This window comes from Tasmannia lanceolata, unplaced genomic scaffold (assembly GCF_043159265.1).
Source record: "Tasmannia lanceolata isolate RefF3 unplaced genomic scaffold, GAP_Taslan_0.1 ptg000003l, whole genome shotgun sequence".
NCBI lineage: Eukaryota > Viridiplantae > Streptophyta > Magnoliopsida > Canellales > Winteraceae > Tasmannia > Tasmannia lanceolata.
This window is the reverse complement of record NW_027518680.1, coordinates 57,716,692-57,740,213: the sequence shown is the minus strand read 5'-3', so window position 1 is coordinate 57,740,213 and position 23,522 is coordinate 57,716,692. Positions and strand designations below refer to the sequence as shown.

The 23,522-nt window shown below is 38.4% G+C and overlaps 1 protein-coding gene across 6 annotated transcripts; it reads left to right on the top strand.

Moving 5' to 3' along the window:
* The first annotated feature begins 978 nt into the window (after positions 1-978).
* LOC143856621 (ureide permease 1-like) lies at positions 979-11,410 on the top strand. Of its 6 annotated transcripts, none has more exons than XM_077366900.1 (8): positions 979-1,184; positions 1,952-2,254; positions 6,148-6,286; positions 6,470-6,644; positions 7,305-7,342; positions 7,429-7,535; positions 9,136-9,510; positions 10,639-11,410. In XM_077366900.1, exons 2-8 carry the CDS (start codon positions 2,018-2,020, stop codon positions 10,792-10,794), a joined length of 1,227 nt encoding a protein of 408 aa, XP_077223015.1. In that variant the 5' UTR covers positions 979-1,184; positions 1,952-2,017; the 3' UTR covers positions 10,795-11,410. The 6 variants fall into 6 exon arrangements, with proteins under 6 accessions (XP_077223015.1, XP_077223007.1, XP_077223011.1 ...); XM_077366892.1 differs by having other exon boundaries at positions 1,178-1,315; XM_077366896.1 differs by lacking the exon at positions 979-1,184 and adding an exon at positions 1,519-1,664.
* The last annotated feature ends 12,112 nt before the right edge of the window (positions 11,411-23,522 follow it).

Genomic DNA, 23,522 nt, shown 5'->3' with positions numbered 1-23,522 from the left:
GCCTCATCCCTATGAGCCAGCTCAACGTGGGACCACCCCAGTGACTTAGTTTTGATTTCAAAAAATATCATATCTTTATAATAAGCGGTGGGAAAGGGAGTGGAAAAAATATTATTTAACTGTTGAAAATTTTCCCAGAAAGTGATGGAAAAGAAAGACTTTCTTGGTTAAGCCCATTCAAAGGATGCTTTCTTTAACCATCTTTTAGAGTGATTTCCCCTTTTTTAGCCTTAAAAAATCAGAATGGTGTTCTTTTGCAATTTCAACCACTCTTCTAAGAATTAATCCTAATTTTCAGGCACTATTTTATGGAGCGAAAGTTTCTAGCTCTACAGAATGTGGGTAACTATACTCTCAACTTTTTAGCGTAAACGTGTCCACTCTCGTGTCCACTCTCCAACTTTTTAGGGTGAATCCGTGTATACTCTCTACTTTTTAGCGTAAATGTGTCCACTACTTTTTAGAGTGAAACTGTGTTTCCAACATCGTTAAAAAAACACAATCCTAATCTAGAAGGACTCTAAAGGATAAAAACAAGGAAGCAGGATTCTTCCCTCGGAGCCTTCGATTCCCGCTCTCGATTCCCACTCAGGCAATCTTGAGCAGCATTCTTCCCTGGAGCCTTCGATTCCCGCTCTGGCAACCTTGGATAAAAATTAATCCTAACTTTTAGAATGGATATCTAGAGAATGGTTAAAGAACACAAAAGTGTGTTTATATTCTTTCTTATTTTGAGACGAAATTTGGAGTACTACTTCAACCCGGCATTGAATTTAGGACGATCTATACACGTGCTTTGGGATCTCAGACAGCTTATTGTCCGAATTTCAAGGCCATTTTAAATAGGACAAAAACGTAAAAGATTCAAAGAATCCAAATGGGTCTAGATTCAATTTCAAGGCCATTCTTTATAAAAAAATTTATAAAGAATCTCTTCCAACTGCTCAAACCCATCCCAAGTTTGTAAAATTTTACACGTTTGTGATTTCTATTGGATTTTCAATTCTGAAACACCCAAAATTCAAAGGCCCACAATCAATTTCCTTGTGGGAGAAAGAAAACTACAGTGCCAAAATTTCAAAGATTCTTATATTCTTTTTGGAGGATTCTGTGGTGGGTAGCAGTCATATTTGACATTGTAGTCCACATGGGGTTTGTCTAAAATTAACAGGACTAAGTCAATGGTATGTATTTTATGAATTTCAAGCTACCAAATTCATGTTTTCTATAATTTTCTTCTTCTATTATTTTCCTCTGAATTATATAATTTTATTCTAGATTTTGCTGGAGGAATCAAAAGATTGATTTTTGGAAGGTTAGAATTAGACATGCATTTTCTTTTTGTTTTTGTCTATTGGTTCTTTTTAAAAATTCATGTAGGTTTTTTTTTTTTTTTTTTAATAAATTTGACAGAGGGGAGTCAAAGATTGGTTTTGAGTCCTTTATGATTTTCAACTTCTTATATAAGTTGGTTTCTTCCTAAAACTTTTTTTTTCTTGATTCTTTATGTTTTTTTACTATTTTCTGTTACTATCAAAGTGGGGTTTTTATAACTTTATATTTTTATACAGTCTCTGCTCTCATAAGCTTTGTATGAGTGTCATTTCTTCCTTGAAATCTCTCTGTTTTCATTCTTTAGACTATATTGGATGTAAAACCTTAAGGCAGGTGGATAGTAAAATGATTTGTAGATGTTTTGTAGATTTTCTATGGCCTTCTGAACCAGAAATTTTCATTTCTTTATCTTGATCCTTTCTCTGATTTTTCCTTCTATTTAGTTGTATAGTTTTATGGCCTCTAAGATAAGCTGTTCTGCTGAATTTTGCAAGCAGATTTTTTTTTGGAATTGTCAATATAATGTAATGGTATAACTAGATTCGAAGAATCTTTCCTGCTTCCATGATTCCATAAGACAATGTACTGATGGTGTTTTGTTTGAACACTTTTGCAGGTTTTCTGCCTTGAATTTATCCTCCTCTTTTTTTGAGTTGAGAAGAATTGGTTTGTAGGGTTAAAGATGTATGTGGTGGAGGATAAGGGTGGGGCTATCGCTTTGATGATCGCCGCCCTTCTTTTCTTGGGTACTTGGCCTGCTATTATGACTCTATTAGAGCGAAGGGGTCGGCTTCCCCAACATACTTACCTTGATTATTCCATCACTAATCTCTTGGCAGCTGTGATAATTGCTCTAACCTTCGGTCAGATAGGAGATAGCAAACCAAATATGCCCAATTTCTTCACTCAGCTCTCTCAGGTTAGCCCTTTTTTTTTTTTTTTTGAATGGCCTCTCAAGTTAGCCTTTTATTCTCTAATTATTAGTAAAGTATCTTCTCAGTTAAGAAAATTTAGTTGGTTTGGGTGGAAATTTGGTAATAACATTATTTAGACTGCCCATCCCAAAAATTTAATGGAAATGTGAATTTATGATCTGATTAGTCGTAAGTTTTAGGGCTTTTAATGGATGGAAATAATCTTTCTGTTACTGAATTTTTGTCCAGAAAACTTGTTTGTTTCTGGAGAACTGGTCGACTTGTTGGAATTGCGACTTATGCGGCTCCAAATGGAGTGTGGAATTAGGATCTGACTAGTTTGATTTCGAAGTTAATTTTGAGCTTCTTTAGGCCTAAACAGATTATATGTCTTCAACTGTTTTCTATCTGTTTCGTTTTTCTTTTGTATGGCAAATCTATCGGGGAACAAGCTTTACTGGGTTCTAGTAATCAAAACAAATGGTAGCATAAAATTAAGATATGATCTACTATTAAAAAAAATTAAGATATGATCAGTTGAGAGATGATGGATTCTTTGCATTATTCAATTTGAAACAGACAAAGTTGCCTGCTAAAGTAAGTTTAGGTCTGTAACTAAGGCATCACATGGTCACTTATAGATGTGTGTGTGTGTGTGTGTGTGTGTGTGTTGTGATAGATCGCCATAGTACTATAAACAGAAAAGTATCTATAAACAATTCCAAGAAAAAAGGATAGAGTGTTTCTGATAGCCATTTCAGTGTGTTTGATATGTGTGCCAAGTGGGCAGCATTTGTTGTTTAAAGTGTATGTCTCATATCCATGTCGTTGAAGCAGGGGAAATGAAATTGTCCTGATCCTATAAAAGTCTCTGTTGATTTTCCATTTTTTCAGTTTCAGAGTGTGTTACTGATTCTGGTTTTCTGCGGCAGTACAGTGTAATCGCATACCTAAACTGCATGACTGTATAATTTACTTGGAGTTGATGTAGATGAGGATTTTTCACATAACCAGATATAGGCATGAAACACAGCTTCATTTTGAGCAAAACAGCTCATTGCTTACTCAGGGGTTTACATAGAAAATCATTGACTGAGAACATGTATAATTAAATGATATATTGACTAAAACTATGATTTGTCCATTCATTCTTAATTCTCCTACTTAGAATTGAATAAAATCAGGTAGAGGGAGCTGTGATAGTCTTTAAGCTTGAGTACTAGGAAATGCCAAAAGTAATTGCCTCTCTTTGACAAGTTATGTGAGATTATCTGGAGGAGTATGCTATTTTCTGTTGTATAGGGATAGGGGAAATTTAAGATTATACCTTTTCTTTCGATGAATCTGATGATAAACAGTGATATGGAGAATCTGATAACAATGCAAGATCTGATCTATAGAAACAAAACATTAACAAATGATGGTGAGAGAAACTTATAAGTGAGTTGAGGCACGAATCTTAATTCACTGTCCTTGAGACAAGTATTGCCCCCATATACGATGAATCGTGGTACAGATTGAGTCTCTTGGCGTATGTCTCCAGGATTCAACAACTCAGCTCCACGGGGTGTGCACTCAGGCTACGCGGCTGCCTAGTGAACACACTTATGCAGCCTTGATCAGAGATGAAAAACGAGCCAAAATTTGTAAACAATAGGAAATAGAAAGTTAAAGACGAAAGGAAAAAACCAAAGAGAAAATTTATGTTTTTTGTGCACCTCTTTCTCAACCCAAAACGATGCCTTAAAAAGACTTCCAAAAGTCGTGTCCTTAATCCCTTAATTAAGGGACACGATTAGGTAACGTTTAGAGCCCAACGTGAAGAAAAGAAAAGCCGCACTTAATGGGTGGTTACAAAGCCAAAACGCAAAACATCGCGCTGAATAACTTCGAAGTTATTCCTCAGGAACGGCGAAGCTTTTGACAAAAAAGGTGAATTTTTTTCCAATAACGGCGAAGTTATTCCTCCAGGTACGGCAAAGTTCTTCACCAATAATGGCGAAGTTATTCACCAATAACTTCGAACTTATGAGAGAAAATATATGGCCTCTAACAAAAACAAAAAGTAAATTAGAGGGTGAGAGAAAAGGCTACGAGCCACACGCACGGCCGGGCCGGGCAGCGCACGTGTGGTATAGCCAAAAGCCCACTGGGTCCACTCGGCCACTCATGCGCTTAGGGCCCCCTTTTCCTCTTCTCATTCCCAAAGCAAGAGAAGTGAAAACCAATATATACCCATGAGCCTTTCCTCCACTTTCCAATGCGGGACTAAATGTCTCCACAAAGGATAAAGGTAAAGGAAGAAAACTCAAGTCTGCTTTGAAAAGACCATAACAACATAAGGTGCATAAACTAAAAGACAAAAGACAAATGGTAAATATTATAATTTTGAATTATAATAAGAATTTCTCCTTTTGAGAAAGGAAAAGTCAACATTTTCTGTGTCTTTTAACGAATAACAAATGACCCAATGGTTCCTTCATTGCCATGCTCACTGAAAATCCTAATTACATGTTGTTAATCTCGACAATTTTGAACCTTTCAACAATATAAATGTCGGTGCCTTCACATTGGAACATGTATCTTACGATAAGAAAGGATTGGATTAAACATTACACTGAATGTATTAAAACTTATGGCCTTAATGGGGTGAGTTCCTTTACGTAATTGCAAGTACCTAGCTGGGATTGTGTCCCTGTATGCCTGAGAAAGTATAGTCTCAACAAACTCTGAAAAATATTTTTGAAAAATGAAGATTGAACATGATCCAACCCAGTTCCCGAGCTTGTAATCTCTCAAAGAGAACATTTTAAACAAATGTTTAGTCTCCCACAAGCCGACGGTCACCTGTTGCTACTGTTACTTTATTTCTGTTTTTTAATTGCCTTTACAAGCTTTTTTTTAACAATTTTTTATGAGGTAAATATAGAGATGGTAAGAATGTAGAGCTTGAATTTATGATTTCAATACCCAAACAAGTGTTGTCAAAGATATCATCTTAATGATCGTCCTTGGATTCCACATAGCATACATGTCTAATTGAGACCATTTATTTGGTAGGTGAACTACATGAACATGGTCCCACTCCACCTGCACGCCCCATCTGTAAGATCATCATTGACAAAAAAATCAACGATTTAGAGATGGTAAGAATGTAGAGCTTGAATTTATGATTTCAATACCCAAACAAGTGTTGTCAAAATATCATCTTAATGATCGTCCTTGGATTCCACATAGCATACATGTCTAATCCAGACTATTTATTTGTTAGGCGACCTACATGATCATGGTCCCACTCCACCTGCATGCCCCATCTGTAAGATCATCATTGACAAAAAAATCAACGATTTATCTTTTTTCCGGCGGGCTCCTATGAATGCATTCTTTGATGAAGGTTTTAGGGTCAACCAGTTATGAAGGGACCAGTTGTAATGCGCCAGATTTGTCTTTACCCACCAGTTCAACATATTCGACTAGATATGTGTGATATCCATGAGGCCTAGAGCTACATCTCTTTATTTCATTTTTTTTCTTTTTTCATCTTTTTGGTGTACACTTGTGGCATTCATGCCCAAATCAAATCCTTGGATTTAGAATGTGGGATAGTTAGGTTTCTCATTTTTAGAATATTTTCATTTATTTAAACCCCATTATGATATAGCTATAGAGAATTTTACATTTGTAAGATTTTTAATAGCTATACAGAGATTTACAATTATAAGATATTTAATAGATAAAGGAAACTTGCAATACCAAGTTCTCATTTTATGTTATATGCGCGCGCGCGCACACGCACGCGCGCGCGCGCACACACACACACACACATATATATATATATATATATATATATTAGTATATATTGGATATTTAATAACTCTAAAGTGTTTACTTGATGCAGGACAATTGGCCCTCTATTCTGTTTGCAATGGCAGGTGGGATTGTTCTCAGCCTTGGGAACCTATCTACGCAATACGCATGGGCTTACGTCGGTCTTTCAGTGACAGAGGTGATCAGTTCAAGCATAACAGTTGTTGTAGGTAACATTCTCACTCAAACTGATCTACATTTTGTTTAACAAAATTTCCTTGTTAGTTCTTTAATTACACTAAAAGGTGTTAATTATCTTCCATTTCATTTTGAGAAATGTTATCATTTCTCAAAAATCTTCTTGTTAGAATTCCTAGACCAAATGAACATAAGCACCATCCTACATGTAACAGGAACAACCATGAACTACTTTTTAGATGATCGAATTAATAAAGCTGAGATTCTCTTCCCCGGAGTTGGATGTTTCCTGATTGCAGTTTGTCTTGGATCTGCTGTTCACTCCTCCAATGCATCTGATAATCGAGCAAAGCTTAGTAGTTCATCAAGTACTTACCAGGGAAAGACATGGTATAATTTTTTCATTAGAGATTTATCACTACACTAAAATGATAAGACAGCAGATTTTATTACTAATATGATAAGGCTACTGATGTTGGCACTACTATGTTTTGATAATTAGACTAACTCATCTTGTATTTTATTATTTAAACAGCTGTCAATTGTTATTACAGTTTCTAAAAATCTCTCATAAGCTAATTAAAAAATAAAAGACAAGCTGAGTGCAATTACTAAAACATGGTAGTGCCAATATAAATAGCCTATGATAATCTTAATGCCTTTGAAATTGGAGAGGAGGTGATTTCAATTTCATGTGATCATCCCAAATTTCTAATTCAAAGGTACTCTGCTCTATGGTCTTCTTTCCTTTGGGTTCTCCATCTAGTCTGCATATTGTAGTCTGATTTCAAGAGGTCATAGCTCACCAATTAAGCTTAAGTTCGAGCATTATATCAGCACCCATCACATAACATTATCTACCTTAGCACAAACTGCAATTTTGTCATTTTATAACTGTTTGACGATGAATAGTCTGTATTTTCCATGTTAATATTTTGTGACGTCTCATTTTTCCAAGAATTCATATTTTCTAGCACGTCAATTTTCAAATTATTTCTATTTTTTATTCCAGAACATCAACTGACCAGCTACGAATATGATTTTTTTCAGGGCCATGGACAATTTAGGGAATAGCAGACAAAATAAAGGTATTTCTTCATAGATTGAATCAAGAATTTTTGGGCCTCTTGTACTAAATATATTCATTATGATTATAATTCTCTGCTCATTTTAGATGAAAAACAGGATTTGGAATCCTTAGACTCCACTGCCAAGGTTGAAAAAGCAAAAGCTGGAACTGCAGAGTTTCTCATAGAGGTTGAGAACAGAAGATCAATCAAGGTTAGTAGTTTCATTGTGTTTAGATTTTAAAGTTCAATTATATTTATGGCTCGATGTCTACTTAGAAACAAATGCATACATGCATTATATATAAAATTATATATAATGTTACGGGATTTGCTAGCGGCCATTGCAAAAGGCATTTCGCGGATGGTCTGTTGCATATGAGAGCAGCCACGCATGCTCACTTTTCAGCAGATTTTGTCTTCATTCACTAGGTGGCGGCTCTCACATGCAACAAACCATCGAAAATGCCTTTTGCGATGGGCACTAGCAAATCCCTATATATATAATTGATATATTAGAGCTGTTAACTCTCATCTAGGACTCATATTGCTCATCTTAAAACCTCCTCATTACCTCTTATTTTCATTTTCCGATACATAAAATCCTCAATCTGGTGTCTATTGGACTGTATTGCCCAAGGAAAATATATTCACGGATGATATGGTAATTGTTTGGATGATTAGAATGTATTATACACATTTTTTTGTATCATCCGCCTGAAGAAGCTTGAAGTTTCTGGTGATAAGTCTTGGCACCGGTCTGTACTTTAATCCAAGACTCCTCTTAAAAAATGCTGCCATTTAATTTTCTTCAAAACAACCTTTGTAATTATCAATAGACCTCATTCATTTCATATCATCCCTCACCTTAACACTCATTTTTTTCGAGCAAGGTGACAATTGTTTTATGTATGGTTCTCTCACCCTTTGTAATTATCAATACACCTCATCAAGTGCATATTATTTCTCACCCTAACACTAAAATGTTAAAGCAATGTAACAGTAATTTATGTATGGGAGGTTTTCCTACATTTTGACAGAACAAACCTCAGTAAAAAGACCCATAAGCTATTGTTTTTCGGCTTATGAACAATGAATCTCATTGATTTTCACTAAAACAGCCTTATTAACTCAATGTGTCTCTTTAATTGTGTACTGCCCTCTCCCTGACAGTCACCTTTTTAAGAAAAATGATAGTTAAGAGTTTCCCATATACATAGACACACATTGATGTTCTATTTATAAATATCTATGTAACTATGTGTATGCATACATATATGCATATAATATATGTGAAATGATAGTTCCACCCCATTTACAGCATCGACGCACGCTCTTTTTTTGTCCTTTCCTAAGAATAACTGTCTTTCTACCTCCATTTAATGGTTTTTCTTTAAAATAAAGTAATGTTTCCAAAAAGGCAAATAAAAGGGGTGGAAATGCTTGGAAGGGGTTGGAAACATTTTTGTGTTTATATACATATATTATATGTGAAATGATATTTCCACCCCCATTTTCAGCATCTCCACCCACTGTTTTTCCTGTCCTTTCCTAAGAATAACTTTCTTTCGACATACATTTAATTATTTTATCTTGAAAATAAAGTCAATTTTCCAAAAATAAAAGGGGTGGAAATGCTTGGAAGGGAGGTGGAAATACACACATGCACACGCACACACACGATTGCATATATTATCTGCAAATTCAAATTGTTTTGTGGCTTCCTTAAGAGAATACCAATATAAACAATCTACATAAATATTTTAAGCTCCATAGCCCATGTGATACTCCACTGATGATCTTTTAATGCACAGGTTGTTGGAAAAAGCACTTTCATGGGACTGGGTATAGTGTTCTTCGCAGGCTTTTGCTTCTCACTCTTCACGCCGGCATTCAACTTGGCAACAAATGATCAATGGCACACCTTGAAAAAAGGGGTTCCTCATTTGGTTGTATACACTGCATTTTTCTACTTCTCGGTCTCTTGTTTCATCCTTGCTATCATTCTGAATCTCTATTTCCTATACCATCCCATACTCGGGCTACCAAGATCATCTCTCACGGCTTATCTGAAGGATTCAAACGGAAGACAATGGGCACTTCTAGCTGGGTTTTTATGTGGATTTGGAAATGGTTTTCAGTTCATGGGTGGTCAAGCTGCTGGATATGCAGCAGCTGATTCTGTTCAGGTTAGTATTGTTCTATGCATAGTTTCAAAACTCCTGTTTGTCATTGTAGAATCCCCCGAGTCGAATCCCTTTTACCTTGGCCATGTTCTTGACCTAGTCCGCGTTTTGCCCTACGAAGTCAATCAAAACTCCTTTGACTCTGAATTATGACCGCGTCAACCCTAGTACCCGACCACTCCACATTTTAAAATGTTGGTTCTATGTATTACATTCAGATACTGCAAATGCACATCTTATCCATCTTATAGCTGTTTTATCTTCTTTTTGAGGAAAAGAGTTTTTCATTCCATATATGGTTTTTTTTCTATTGCACCCACTGTTTAAAAACTCCCAGAGCTGATTATCAATTTACCTAAGTTGACTTCGTTTCACCTATCTGAGTTTTGCCTGAGTTCGAGTTCGCACCCTACCAATTCAATCAGAAACTCCTTTGACTTGTCGAATTTGATGAAAAGTTGACCACATCAATCATTGGCTAGCTCGGGTAGACTTCCTTTTTATCTTGGCCGAATTCTCATCTGAGAGATTTTAAACTTTGATCGTAGCTTCGACCACATGATAGTCAGAAACTTTGACAACTGAATTCACATTGAATGTCAGACACTGCAGTTAATCATCTTCAAAAAATTGTATCATATTTTCTAAGTAATACTCAAATCCCCCACGATTATAAGCATATATGCAAATGTGTTCATGTAGATTCATTGTTCCTGATCTCCCCTAGTCAATCATTAACTCGCGCAAGTCAACTTGCTTTTACCTTGGCCAAGTTCTCGTCTGAATCTGAGTTTTGCCCTGCCAAATCAATTGAAAACTCCTTCGACTCTCCCAAAGTTAATGAAACAATTTCCATGTCAATCAATGGCTCTCCCAAGTCAACAATGTTTTACCCTGTCCAAGTTCTCATCTGAGTCCATGTTTGCCCCACCAAGTCAATCAAAAACTCCTCTGAATCACCCAATTTAATAAAAATTAACTGCATCAAATCAATGATTTCCTAAGTTGAATAGGTTTTACCTTGTCCAAGTTATTGCCCGAGCCTGATCTTTTAAATCCTAAATAACTTTAAACATAAACATACTAAATATTTCTCCGAATTCTGACATTATTTCTGACTCATAAAATCAGGCATTGCCACTGGTGAGTACCTTTTGGGGCGTACTTCTGTTCGGAGAGTACCAGAAGTCGTCAAAAAGAACTTATGTGTTGCTTGGGGGCATGTTGACCATGTTTATTGTGGCTGTGGCTGTGCTCATGGCCTCATCTGGACATAGAAAAACATGATCTGATCCAAAAGAGCCACACCCAGTCCAGATAACCTTGATGTAATAGACCTCCCTCTCCCCAAACATTCTCCAAAACACCATATTCAATCTGTTATATATATATATTCAATGATTTGATATATGGGATATGTTGCTTTATTGAAATGAATGTCTACAGTTAAAATGTCTACAAGAACAAGATCATCATCAGTCTAGTATGAGAAATCAATTGGGTGGGTATTAAACAAACCAGGGAAAGGATGTTTACATATCCTCGTCTTCACGAGCTTAGCTCTATCTATAAAACCCTTCGAACATAGAGAACTTTTTTGTCCATGCCAAGTTATAAAGCATTCAACTCCATCCAAGAACTGGGATGTATCAAATTTTCATTTCAAATTGTCCATGAACTGGTTAAATGCCAATGCATCTTAAACAGTGTAAGACCAAACATGGCTTGAGAACACAATGTAATTGTGACTGCAATATTTGAAAGAGAACTGAGCCAATTGTATTAAAACATTTAGACTTGTCATCATCAATATGGCTTGAGAACACAATGTAATTGTGGGACTGCAATATTGCTTTAAAAGCCATGTGGATTGTGTGTTTTGTGTCTCTCATGGGAGGCAACTCATCTGAGACTTCCTTTGGGGCTATGGTTGAGAAGTCGGATATTAGCTCTTTGACTTCACCAGTTGTTTTTTATATGGTTCAGTAGTTGGCTTTTTGTCTTGTTTGTCATCACTTGATAGACAACACATCATCACATGCACTCGTTCATGGGAAAGAGACTAGGATTGGGAGAAGAAAAAAGTGTGTGTATATGAGAGGCTCTCTCTCTCTCTCTCTCTCTCTCTCTCTCTCTCTCTCGCGCCACATAAACAAAAAAGCTCCACTCTTATTTTTTCTCTTTTCAAATCATGCTCTCTATTTTTTCTCTTCAGACTCGTCTTTACAAGTTGTTAATTTTTCCCCAATTCCAAAGGCTTTGCAAGAGTTTTTCAAGAGGGCAAATCATTGGCATCACTAATCTTCGCAAGGTCCAAAGGTGTGGTTGCACACCATCAAAGACAAAGTGGTGTTGTATCTCGGAGATAGGTGTGGATCCTTGTAGGGGGGGGGGGGGGGGGGGGGGGGGTGGTCCGCCATCTCCCCACACTCGGTGGTGTGTTGTTTTGGTTGTTCTTTTTTTGTTTCCTTTGGTAAGGGGGTGTTTGTAAATGTCTGCGTTTTATGTGGACTTGGGATGAAGATCCGAATTTCACAGAAAAGAGATTCTCAAAGTCACCACCTAGGTTAGGGCCTATGACCCGTGTCTACTCTTCTGATGAACTAGGGATAAAAATCTGAATTTCATAAGAAGAGCAATGACCAAAGTTACCATCTATGTCAGGGCCTACAACCCATAATTAACTCAGTTTTTAGGCATGGTATGGACATAAATCTGGGTAAGAGCTATGGTTACATTCGGAGAAGGTATTAAGCACCCCTCATGCCCGGGTATACCCGGTCTCTTGACTTGACTTGGCGGTTTGGGAAAAACTTAGCAAAATTAGTTTAAAAACCTTTATCATGATTAAGCTTATTATCCAGTTGGGTTTTGAACTGAAAAGAGGGTCAAAACAAGGAATTTAGGACTTTAGTTATTTATTGAATATATAAAACAAGATAAAAGGGCCTTCTTTAATTCAAATTTCGACATACTGTAGTGCTCACCAAATTGAGATTACCCCAAAATCTACGCCTTCAGCGTAAGCCCTCTTGAACGAGTCAAATGAGCACATAGGAGCGGAGGCGATCTCAAGCTAGTTGATTACTGTAGACAATGAGTGAGAATTGAAGAACAATCTTTACAAAGAATAAAAATGGGTTTTTTATTTAATAGAGGGGGATTCCTTATCTAGTGTGTTTATAAAAAAAAACAATGCTAAAATGATTGAAATAGACTTCCCTGCGGATTTCGGACATCGCAGGGGGAGGGGTCGAGGCCCATATTTCCCCATTACCGCTTAGGAGAATGGTCCATCATTAATCATATTGTTTGTTGAGTACAAATAACCGGATTGAGGAAATAGCCTCCATAAAAAATACTGGATGAAAATGAAAAATGATGGGATTTACGTTAAGGGTTTGAGACCAGAGGATCTCCAAACCCTATAAGTATCTGCTCCCGAGTTTTGTTAACGAAATACAGAAAGCTGTTAAATATACATAGTATGAAACAGTGCCACCTTCAGAATTTCGGTAGAGTGCCGGCATCCTAAAGCTCGTAGTAGAGTGGTGTCACTTTGAATCCTCAGAATTTCGGCAAAGTGCCGACGCCCGGGGTTAATAAGGAATTTCAGGAGACGTTGGGTAATGTACCTATTTCTAGGAAAATTCGGGAAGTATCTCTTCTCTCTCTCTCTCTCTCTTTTGAAAAAGGGAACTAGAAATTTTGAAAGAAACTAATTTCTAAGAAAAGCAAAATCCAAAAACCAAAATCCAGATAATCTAAACTAATTTTGATCTAAATTTGATCTGATGACAAATGAAAACCAAACCCTTTTTATAGGCAAAAATCTGAAAATCGCAGCAACCTGAGATTTGGTCTAACACAGGTGTCAGGTCAGCAGACCAAATCGCAGGCTACAATTTGGAATCGCAGCCTGTGATTTGGTTTGGAAAATAGCAGGGAGGGGTTTTTATCTTTAAAAAAATGGTTTTTTACTTCTTGGAATCGGCTCTTGGTTCCCGGGAGTGATCCTCAGTTTCTGAAAAGCAGTTTTTGTTCCAAAGAGTTGGTTTTTGGTTTAGTGCTGTGTAAAAAGGGTTTTTGGTAGTGCCGTAAAAGGCGGGTGCCATACGAAGACGGACTTTAATTTAAAACGAATTCTTTTTAATGAAATATTTTAACTCTGAAAACTAGAGAGAGAGATTGAGAGAGAGACCGTAGAAGCTCCGGGACTCATTATAGGAAACGTCATCGTGGCAACGTATCATTAGCATGACTTTGACAAAATGAGGTGTCTACAGATGCCCCTTTTTGGCAGATGGTGTTTGACAAGTGAATGCCAAAGTCAGAAGAGACAACAACATTTTGTCAATGAGGGCTAATGATAGGATTGCAAGTCATCATCTGATCCTTAGGCGCACGGCCTTCACCGGGAAGTATTGTCAGGTCCTCGAGTGGAAACTTCTCGCTGACGCTTCTATGTTTGAAAACAAGCAACTGTTGAGCAGGTCTTGGGATGAAGCCGCGTTAACAGTTGGGAGGGACATATGGAGGGTCATTCTGTCGCCTGAGAATAACTTGGGTCGTAGCAGTGCTACATGTCAGAGCACTCGTCCCGTAGATTGGTTTGCTTGGGGAGGGACAATTGAGGGGATGCTTTCAGGCATCCAGTGCAAGATTTGATTTAAGGGGAAGTGTCTGTTGGTATTCAATCAAGGATTTGAGTTGAATGAAGGGGTATTTGATGTGAGGATTTTAAATGGAAGGGATGCGTTGTTGGCATCCGATCCGGATTTTCAATTTGCCGAAAGACGATTGCCGAGCTATCGAATTTTGATTGGGAGGTGCCAGCTATCAGACTTAGAGGACTTAGCTTGTTTTCGAGCGAGACGGGGCTAAGAGGAATCAACCTGGCAAGTGAGTGAGCCTGGGTCAAAAAGGATTTGGCCTGGCGAGCGAGAGAGCTGGGACGAAAAGGGATTTGCCTGGTAAGCGAATGAGCCTGGGACGAAAAGGGATTCGCCTGGCAAGCAAATGAACCGGGGCCAAGGGAATTGACCTGGTGAGCGAGCGAGACTGGGACGGAAAGGGATTCACCTTGCGAGCGAGTGAGCCGGGGCCAAGGGAATCGACCTGGCGAATGAGCGAGCCCGGGTCAGAAAGGGATTGGCCTGGCGAGCGAGTGAGCCGTGGCTGAAGGGAATCGACCTAGAGAATGAGCAACCCTGGGTTGGATAGGGATTGGTCTGGCGAGCGAGTGAGACGAGGCCAAAGGAATCGACCTAGCAAGCGAGCGAGCTTGAGTCGAAAAGAGTTTGGTCCTGTGAGCGAGTGAGCCGGGGCCAAGGGAATTGACTGGGCGAGAGAGCGAGCCTTGGTCAGAAAGGAATTGGCCTGGTGAGTGAGTGAGCCGGGGCCGAAGGGAATCGACTAAGCATGGGTCGGAAAGGGATTGGCTTGGCGAAAGAAATACCCATTTGCTAATTGAGTATCTCTCCCCCTCCCCGCCCCCCCACGGTTTTTTCAGGGGGCTTTTCATGTTCCCTCCCTCTCTCCCTCTGCCCATCCCTCAGTGGAGAGAGCATGAGAAACTCCTAAAAAATAGTGAAAGAAATACCCATTTTCTCATTAAGTGTCCACACCCCCCCACCCCCCCCCCCAAGTCCCTCCCTCTGCCCATCACTTGCAAATGCCCCTACTAATATTCCATGGAATATTTTCATGGTTGCCAAACATGCCCTTAGAATTGGTTTTTTGTTTTAGAAGCTATTCATGCTCACCTCACTCCCACTCTCTCAGTATCTTCATCTCCCCTGCCATCTCTCACAACTGGCCCCACAAGGATTCTATGGAATATTTTTTCAAGCTGGCCAAACATGGCCAAAGTAAAATTACTATTTGAAGACACTCCCATGGATATAATTGAGAGAATCATACTCCCACATGATTGGTATTAGGGCAGTGATACATTAGCGCCTCCTTTTTTACTTGGGACAGCCCCCTCTAGTGTATATATGGCATTTTGGTAATTTTGGGATGGATGAGAGTGCTCCAAGTGTTTGAGGTAAGAGCCTAAATCTATGGCTATGTTTGACAACCATGATTTTTTTTCCTTGGAATAGTAGTTTATGAGGTGGTGGGAGAGGGCTAGGAAGGATGGGAGATGAAGATTTGAGAACTTTTGAGAGTGTGAAGATGATAGGAAAGCGCTAAAAAACAAGGAAAAATAAATTGTATTTTCATTGGAGTGCTTTAATTTTTTTTTGAATGGCAAAGAATTATTATTAAAAGAGAAAGGAAACACAGGAGGGCCCAGTGATCGAGAGGATCAACAGAAACAAATAGAGAAAGCAAAGCATTACAATTCTAAACCTCATCAAAGAGGGAGGAAATCGAATACTTCCAGCTCGATCCACTCTACAGGCACCTTCCCTAGCTAGTCTGTCAGCCTCACTGTTAGCCAATCTTCTAACATGCTCAAATGTGATGGCAGATCCCTCCACCCTATCGAATATCTTATCAATCCGTCTTGCAAATCTTCAAGGATGGCTTTTGTCACCCTTCAACCACGTTATCACATTTAGAGAATCTCCCTCCACTATAACCTTATAGAGAAGATCTTGGTTCGCCATCCTTGTTCCTTGATACACTGCGCTAATCTCGGCCTCATTAGAGTGCTTCTATTATCGTTGTCATCATTTTCTCACTCTCTCCTCATTCATGCCTTCTCTAGTCTCTCCTCCCACTCTCCCTGTCCTCTCAGCAATATTTGATAAACAACAATTCAATGGGAAAAAAATTTCATGGCAACCAAACATGGTCTAAGTGTCCTATGTAGCCGTTGGCTATGTGAACCGTTAGAACCATAATTTCTTCAATTATGGAACCCTTCACACTTCTCAATCTTTGATTCTCACTTGAAGAGTGTTATTGATTCTATTTTGTTATTTTTCATATGCCCTTGCTTTGTCACTCAATGAAATGTAGTGGGTACCACTACTCTTTGGTGGACCAATATAATTCTTCATTGTATGTGGGTCCTTCAATGGTCTCAATTTTCTTTCTACCACTGTGAGATGGCCTGAATCAGGAATCGGAATTGACATCATATTCCGATTCTTATTTTGATTCTACTTTAAACGGAATTAGAAAAGATTAAGGCCATATTTGGCAACCAATGATTTTTTTTTTTTTTTCATGATAAATTAGTTTCTCAAGTGGTGAGAGAGGGGGGGAGGGCACGTGGGAGAAGGAGAGGATGAGAAGTGACTAAAATTCAAGGTAAAAATCAATCATATATTCGGTGTATGATCCCAACAATTCAATCTACGGAGGGACTGCACATTATAGAAACCTCTACATATCAGAAGGTTATCATCATCCTATGTTTATGGGGTACAACCTATTTATGTTGTGGCCTAACTAAAGAACAGTTTGGATCGTCCTATGAAGTGGGCCTGTTACGTGCCTAATTGGCCGTAACACAAATAAACAAAGTAGAACATAGAAATGAGGAGGGAAAGAGGTTGATTCGAGGCAACCGGACCTCCTAGTGGTTCAAATCGAGAGGAACCATGACTCTCCTAAACAAAGTCTCCTTTGCTGTAAATTTTTCTTCTTCTCTCCTCATTTCATTGAATCAAAGAACTTAAATACAAACACGAAGGTGTGCCACATCACTAACCCATTTGCCCACTTCCATAACCCACTACCACAAACTTTACCCACTAACATAACACATAATGAAACTAACACCCACAACCTTACATAAGTAACTACCTAATAACTTCTTTGCAACTACAACACATACACTGTAAAGAGGTATATATCAGGGCCCCACTTGACTGTTTTAAAAATTAGGCTTACACACGTGTGATATTTTCACCCCCTCTGTAGTACGCATCCCCCACCCCTAATAACGTAAACAGTGGGCAACTTTAATGCTTTTTAACGTCAAATAACAGGGGCGAATTCGTACTGCAGGGGGGTGAAAATATCAACGCCCTCTAAATTTAGTAGTACTGAAATTTCATTACCTTCTGAAAACGACCATCTCATTTGCTAGGACACACTTGTTTCGTTCTACAAACATATCTTTTTTAATGGCCGGGCAGAGGAAAATGTACCTCCTTAGACTTGCTAACTATATATAGGCAGTGATAATGACTTCTTGGCCATTGGTCTTGAGAGAATGGGGCACCAAAGACTGTCCTGATGTAGATGTTCCTGACATGATCTGAACCAGTCATCTGAGGGCCAATTTTATCAAGTTGATAGGCCCTACAAATTCATATTAGGCTACTAATATTCACACTGCCTTGTTTTGATAAATGGGGTGAGTCTTAGAAAGGGTCGTATAACCTCGGGGCAAAATCGCTATGCGCAGCGAAATAAAATCGCATAGTATAAAAATTATACTTCAATTTTGCCCTTAGCCAAGGATTTCTAGGAACTAGATTATATTTTAGTGATAAAATAAATAGATAAAATCATACATTTGAAGAAGTTACCACGAAGAAGATTGTCTGCTTGATCTACTCCCCGAATCATCACGAACGAACTCTTCTTCGCGAACGCCGCAAGTTGATTCGATGAGATCCGTCGATTTTGCACAAAAAATAGAACAACATTTGTTCTACTTTTATAAACTGATCCAAAGCAGTTCTTTGGATGGGAAATCCAATAGTAGAGGATGGGGCTTTAATGGTAATCAACTAGAAGTAATGGAGAGGAAGAAAGAGAGGTTTTTCACTTATGAGACAATTTCCAAAAACAATACTTCTTACAAAAACAAACGTCCAAATCTTCTTATCTATATTTTGAAGTTTTGTATTTGTTTTGCCTTTTTGAAATCCTAAAAGATTTCAAAAAATTTATTATCAAAAAGTTGTATGCAACCTTTTAAACTTTTAAAATACAAAGTCCAACAATTGTTGGACGTTTTTGGAAGCCCAAGTTGGGCGTGCGAGAAGTAGGGCTGCAACTCGAGCCGGGTTTTACCCGACCCGCATCGACCCGACCCGACCCGAAAATAGCCTGGGTTGGGTTCAGGTTTCATGGGTTTCGGGTCGAGCCGGATTGAGCATTCAAAAGCCTGCATGAATCCGGGGTCGAGCCGGGTTTGAAGGGGCCCGACCGGACCGGACCCGAGTTACATAAGTTATAGTATGTACATTTTTTTCTATTGTTAGTTAAAAGTTAAAAGTGAAAACTCACGCACCCACTGTTATTGTATGTGAGTGTAATTTCTGCTTCTATGGGTTGAGTTGATTCAAGTGTTTGATTCAGCATTGTTTGATTGTAATTACAACATTGTTTGATTACAACATTGTTTGATTCAAGTGTAATGTGAGTGTAATTACATCATTGTTTGATTCAAGTGTAATGTGAGTGTAATTTTTGCTTCTATGAGTTGAGTTGCCTTGCCAAACAAGAATTTTCCTTTAAAAATTGCGTCAAGATGAAAAAACCCGACCCGACCCGACCCGAACCGAACCGACCCGAGATTTATCATGGGTAGGGCCGGGTTTGGGAATCGTGGGTTTTTCGGAAAAAAACCCGACCCGACCTGACCCGAGATATTTCTCGGGTAGGGTTGGGTTCTCCAAAACCCGACCCGCCCGACCCAAGTTGCAGCCCAAGCGAGAAGCTCTTGGGATTTAGATAAAATCCCAATAATATCTCCAATTACACCTCTTTCCTATCTTTTAGAAAATTAGTTTCCAAATGTAACTAGGTTTCCTAATACACATAGGATCCTTGCAATTTGTTTTTCTAATCCAATTCTACTAGATCTCCTATAAGATCTCCCTTCTATATCTCCAAGGAAATTTGTTTCCTAATACAAGTTGACTTGTTTCTTAATTTTATTTTTTAAATATTAAAATAATATCTTCCATATCTTGTTGGACGATCTTTCATATCTTAGGGCACCTTTACTAACAGTGAGCTCACCTTGTCTTTTATTATTTAACTCAAAAGGCTTTTACAATTCCCAACCAATTAAACAATAACAGACAAGGTGAGTTCTCCCCATTATCAAAACACGTTAGTGTGAATATCAGTAGTCTTTGTCAAAACATGGCAGTGTGGATATCAGTAGCCTTCATATATATTAATTGGCTGATATCTCATGCTGGAATTTATATGTTGTGTGCCCTTGAAGCCTGGCATTTTTCACAAAGTACAGTGGAGCCCACTTCAAAAGATGTTGAAGCCTGGAATCCTATGGAGATGATTTATGGGGTACAATCTATTTAATTATGTTGTGGCCCAACGAAAGAACGGTTTGGATCATCCTACGAAGTGAGCAGCACATGACTGTTTTAAAAATAGTAGACCTCATGCGTACCTGCATATTGTTAGAAAATTGATGTGTAAATCTGTAATTTAGGATTCGAGAATACCTTATAACGAATTAACACCTTAACTTGAGAAGGCAGAAATCAACAGTAATTATTTTGCAAGAATCAATTGTAATCAAACAGAGAAGGTATTCAATTGTAATCAAACAGAGAAGGTATTAAGCACCCCTTGGGTCCACGTGCGTGGCCGGGCCGGGCCGGGCGGCGCGCGCGTGTGGTAAGGTCTAGCTCACCGGGCCACCCGACGGCTCAAGCGCAATGGTCTCCCTTTTCCTCTTTTCATTCACAAGACATATAAAAGTGGATCTATATATATGCCCATAAGTTTCTCCTCCATTCTCCCATCTAGGACTAAAGGTTTTCACCTTGCTTTAGAAGAGTTGGAGGGAAACTCAAAATTTGAGTTAAAAGGCTCAAAAGGCAAAGAGAGCCACAAAGGACAAACTATAAAGTATGTCACAAAGGACAAACCAAAAAATGAGAAAATGTCCCACCATTTGTAATTTTGAATTACAACTTGGTTTTTTCAATAAGAAAAAATCAACAACACATGTAAAATCTCGCTCTTGTGTACAAATTTGGTTGAGTACAGAGGAAAGGTTTATGGTTTATGGTTTATGCGTTTAGACCTAATCTAGTTCTAATATTTGTTAATCATCTTTCTTATATTGGAAGATCATATCACACCCCTTGGATGTACGCACTAGGGCTGCAACTCGAGCCGGGTTTTACCCGACCCGCATCGACCCGACCCGAAAATAGCCTGGGTCGGGTTCAAGTTTCATGGGTTTCGGGTCGAGCCGGGTTCAACATTCAAAAGCCCGCATGAATCTCGGGTCGAGCCGGGTTTGAAGGGGCCCGACCCGACCCGACCCGAGTTACATAAGTTATAGTATGTACATTTTTTTCTATTGTTAGTTAAAAGTTAAAGGGATAATTACATTTACACCCCCTCTAGTTTCTGACACATCCACTTCCACCCTTATAGTTTAAATCGTGACAAATACACCCTTGTAGTTTCAATTTGTTTAAGGTAGGCCCCCTCAGCTGAAGGTTCGTCCATAGATTGAAGGGTTAGGATGATCCGATGGAGCTGATTTTTTGGGCACACCCTATCTATGTCAGGACCCATCAAATGAACGCTTTGGATCATCCAAATAATGTGGGCCCACATTATTTGGATGATTTTTTGGTAGGATTCGGGTAGGGGCCCACATTGTTTGGATGATCCAAAGCGTTCATTTGATGGGTCCTGACATAGATAGGGTGTGCCCAAAAAATCAGCTCCATCGGATCATCCTAACCCTTCAATCTATGGACGAACCTTCAGCTGAGGGGGCAAATCTTAAACAAATTGAAACTACAGGAGTGTATTTGTCACGTTTTAAACTATAGGGGTGGAAGTGGATGTGTCAGAAACTAGAGGGGGTGTAAATGTAATTATCCCAAAGTTAAAAGTGAAAACCCACGCACCCACTGTTACTGTATGAGTGTAATTTCTGCTTCTATGAGTTGAGTTGATTCAAGTGTTTGATTCAGCATTGTTTGATTGTAATTACAACATTGTTTGATTACAGCATTGTTGTTTGATTCAAGTGTGATGTGAGTGTAATTACATCATTGTTTGATTCAAGTGTAATGTGAATGTAATTTCTGCTTCTATGAGTTGAGTTGCCTTGCCAAACAAGAATTTTCCTTAAAAATTTGCGTCAACGTGAAAAAACCCGACCCGACCCGAACCGACCCGAGATTTATCATGGGTAGGGCCGGGTTTGGGAATCGTGGGTTTTCCGAAAAAAAACCCGACCCGCCCGACCCGAGTTGCAGCCCTAGTACGCACCATTGCCGAACCATGTACATCTCGTATTTCTCTGTCTGCATATTATATTATCTTTCTATTACAGTGTGTGATCACATCTTTTTTGCCCATCGGATTTTTCAAAAGTACGATCCAACAATCCGAAAAGAAAAAGAAGAAGAGAAAGAAAAGGCCTTCTAAATATAGAAGGCTGAAATAGTGAAATTCCATTACCTTCTTGAAAACGTCATCTTCTTTTCTAGGACCATAGTTGCCAAAACTCCGTTTTAAACAACATTTTCTTGAAAAAATGTGTTTTATTATTGTGCCGTTTAAAACTTTTATAGCGAATAAAACTACATTTTTTGAGGCAAACGTTTTAAACACGTTTAAAATGCGTTTTAAACATTTTATACATGTTTTTTTAGCCAGCTTTTCAATTTTACCCCGACGATATTTTGTAAATGACAAAATTCTAAACTCATTTTCTTGTGTTTCAGTTTTTTTACTACGTTTTTTTTGAACCGGTACCTTATTAAACTAGATTTTTTGCCGAATCACGTTTTGCTAACTATGGTTAGGACACACTTTTTTGGTTCTACAAAGACAAGTTTTCCAATGGCCATGCAAGGAAAGGGTATCCCTTTGACTTGCATGGTTTAAAAATTCGGTTTCGGTACCAGTTTCGGACCCTTGAAATTTCCAAAATTTCGGTCGAAATTTGGTAATAATTAAAAAAACTTATTTAATTCATTTCGAAATTTTGGCCGAAATTTTTTAACATTTCTTCTTCTTTTTTTAAAAAAAATTACATTTTCTCCAAATTTCAGACTGAAATTTCAGACGAAATTTGGTAAAGGCCGAAATTGAAATTCAAAATTTCGCCAAATTTCGGTTGTGGTACCGAAATCCGAAATTTAGATGTTCCTGAAATTTCGGATTTTGGCCGAAATTTAAAACCATTTATGACTTGTTAACTATATTAAGGTAGTGATAATGACTTTTTGGCCACGTTGGTCTTAAATTGGAAGGGAGTGATAAATGAGCCACTTGATGTAGATGTTCCTGAAATTATTGAACCATTCATCTGGTGGGCCCAATGGTTCTCATTAACCGGCCTTACAAATTCATATTCGGCTACTGATATTCACACTATCATAATTTGATAACGGGGTGAATTCATCTTGTCTCATATTATTTATCCAGCTCTCAAAGGCTTTTACAATCCCCAGCCAATTAAACAATAAACGACAAAGTTGCTTCTCCCCATTACCAAACCACCATGGTGCGAATATCAGTACTCTTTGTCAAAGTAGTGCGGATATCAGTAGTCTATTGGCTGATATCTCATGCCGGATTTTTAGATAATTTATTTGTTGTGTGAATGTGAAGTCTAGTATTTTTTTCAGAAAGTACAGTCGAGCCCACAGCAAAGGATATCTAAACTGTTCATTTGTAGGGCCGCAACGTAAATAGGCTTTACCCCCATAAATCATCTCCATAGGATGATCTTAACCTTTCAGGGAGTGTTTTGTTGCTCAAAAGCCGGGATGACTTCAGGGTTTGCTTGGCATTTGGGTGCTACACCAACAAAACCCCTTGTTAGCTAGGTTGCGACTATGTCATTGAAATCCATGGAGACTCCCAGGTATGTCACCTAGTAATCATTGCATGTCTGCTGATGTGTTGCCCTTGTCCCCTCCCTTCAATATCCAAGCCCAAAACCACAAAGAACGTGGAATTTTGCTTGGATTTCTTGGGAATGATGCTCTCTCTATTCTCTCTCTATATTGGTATTGGCAACCCCACCACTACTCTACGGGGTTGACAACCAGACTCTACTAACCATTAGGTAAGTTCCAAGCAAA

Bases quoted from the DNA above. Each gene is read 5' to 3' on its own strand.
- LOC143856621 (XM_077366900.1), top strand. From the start codon at position 2,018: ATGTATGTGGTGGAGGATAAGGGTGGGGCTATCGCTTTGATGATCGCC. The intron at 7,536-9,135 runs GTTAGTAGTTTC...TTTAATGCACAG, and splicing joins AGAACAGAAGATCAATCAAG to GTTGTTGGAAAAAGCACTTT. The intron at 9,511-10,638 runs GTTAGTATTGTT...TCATAAAATCAG, and splicing joins CAGCAGCTGATTCTGTTCAG to GCATTGCCACTGGTGAGTAC.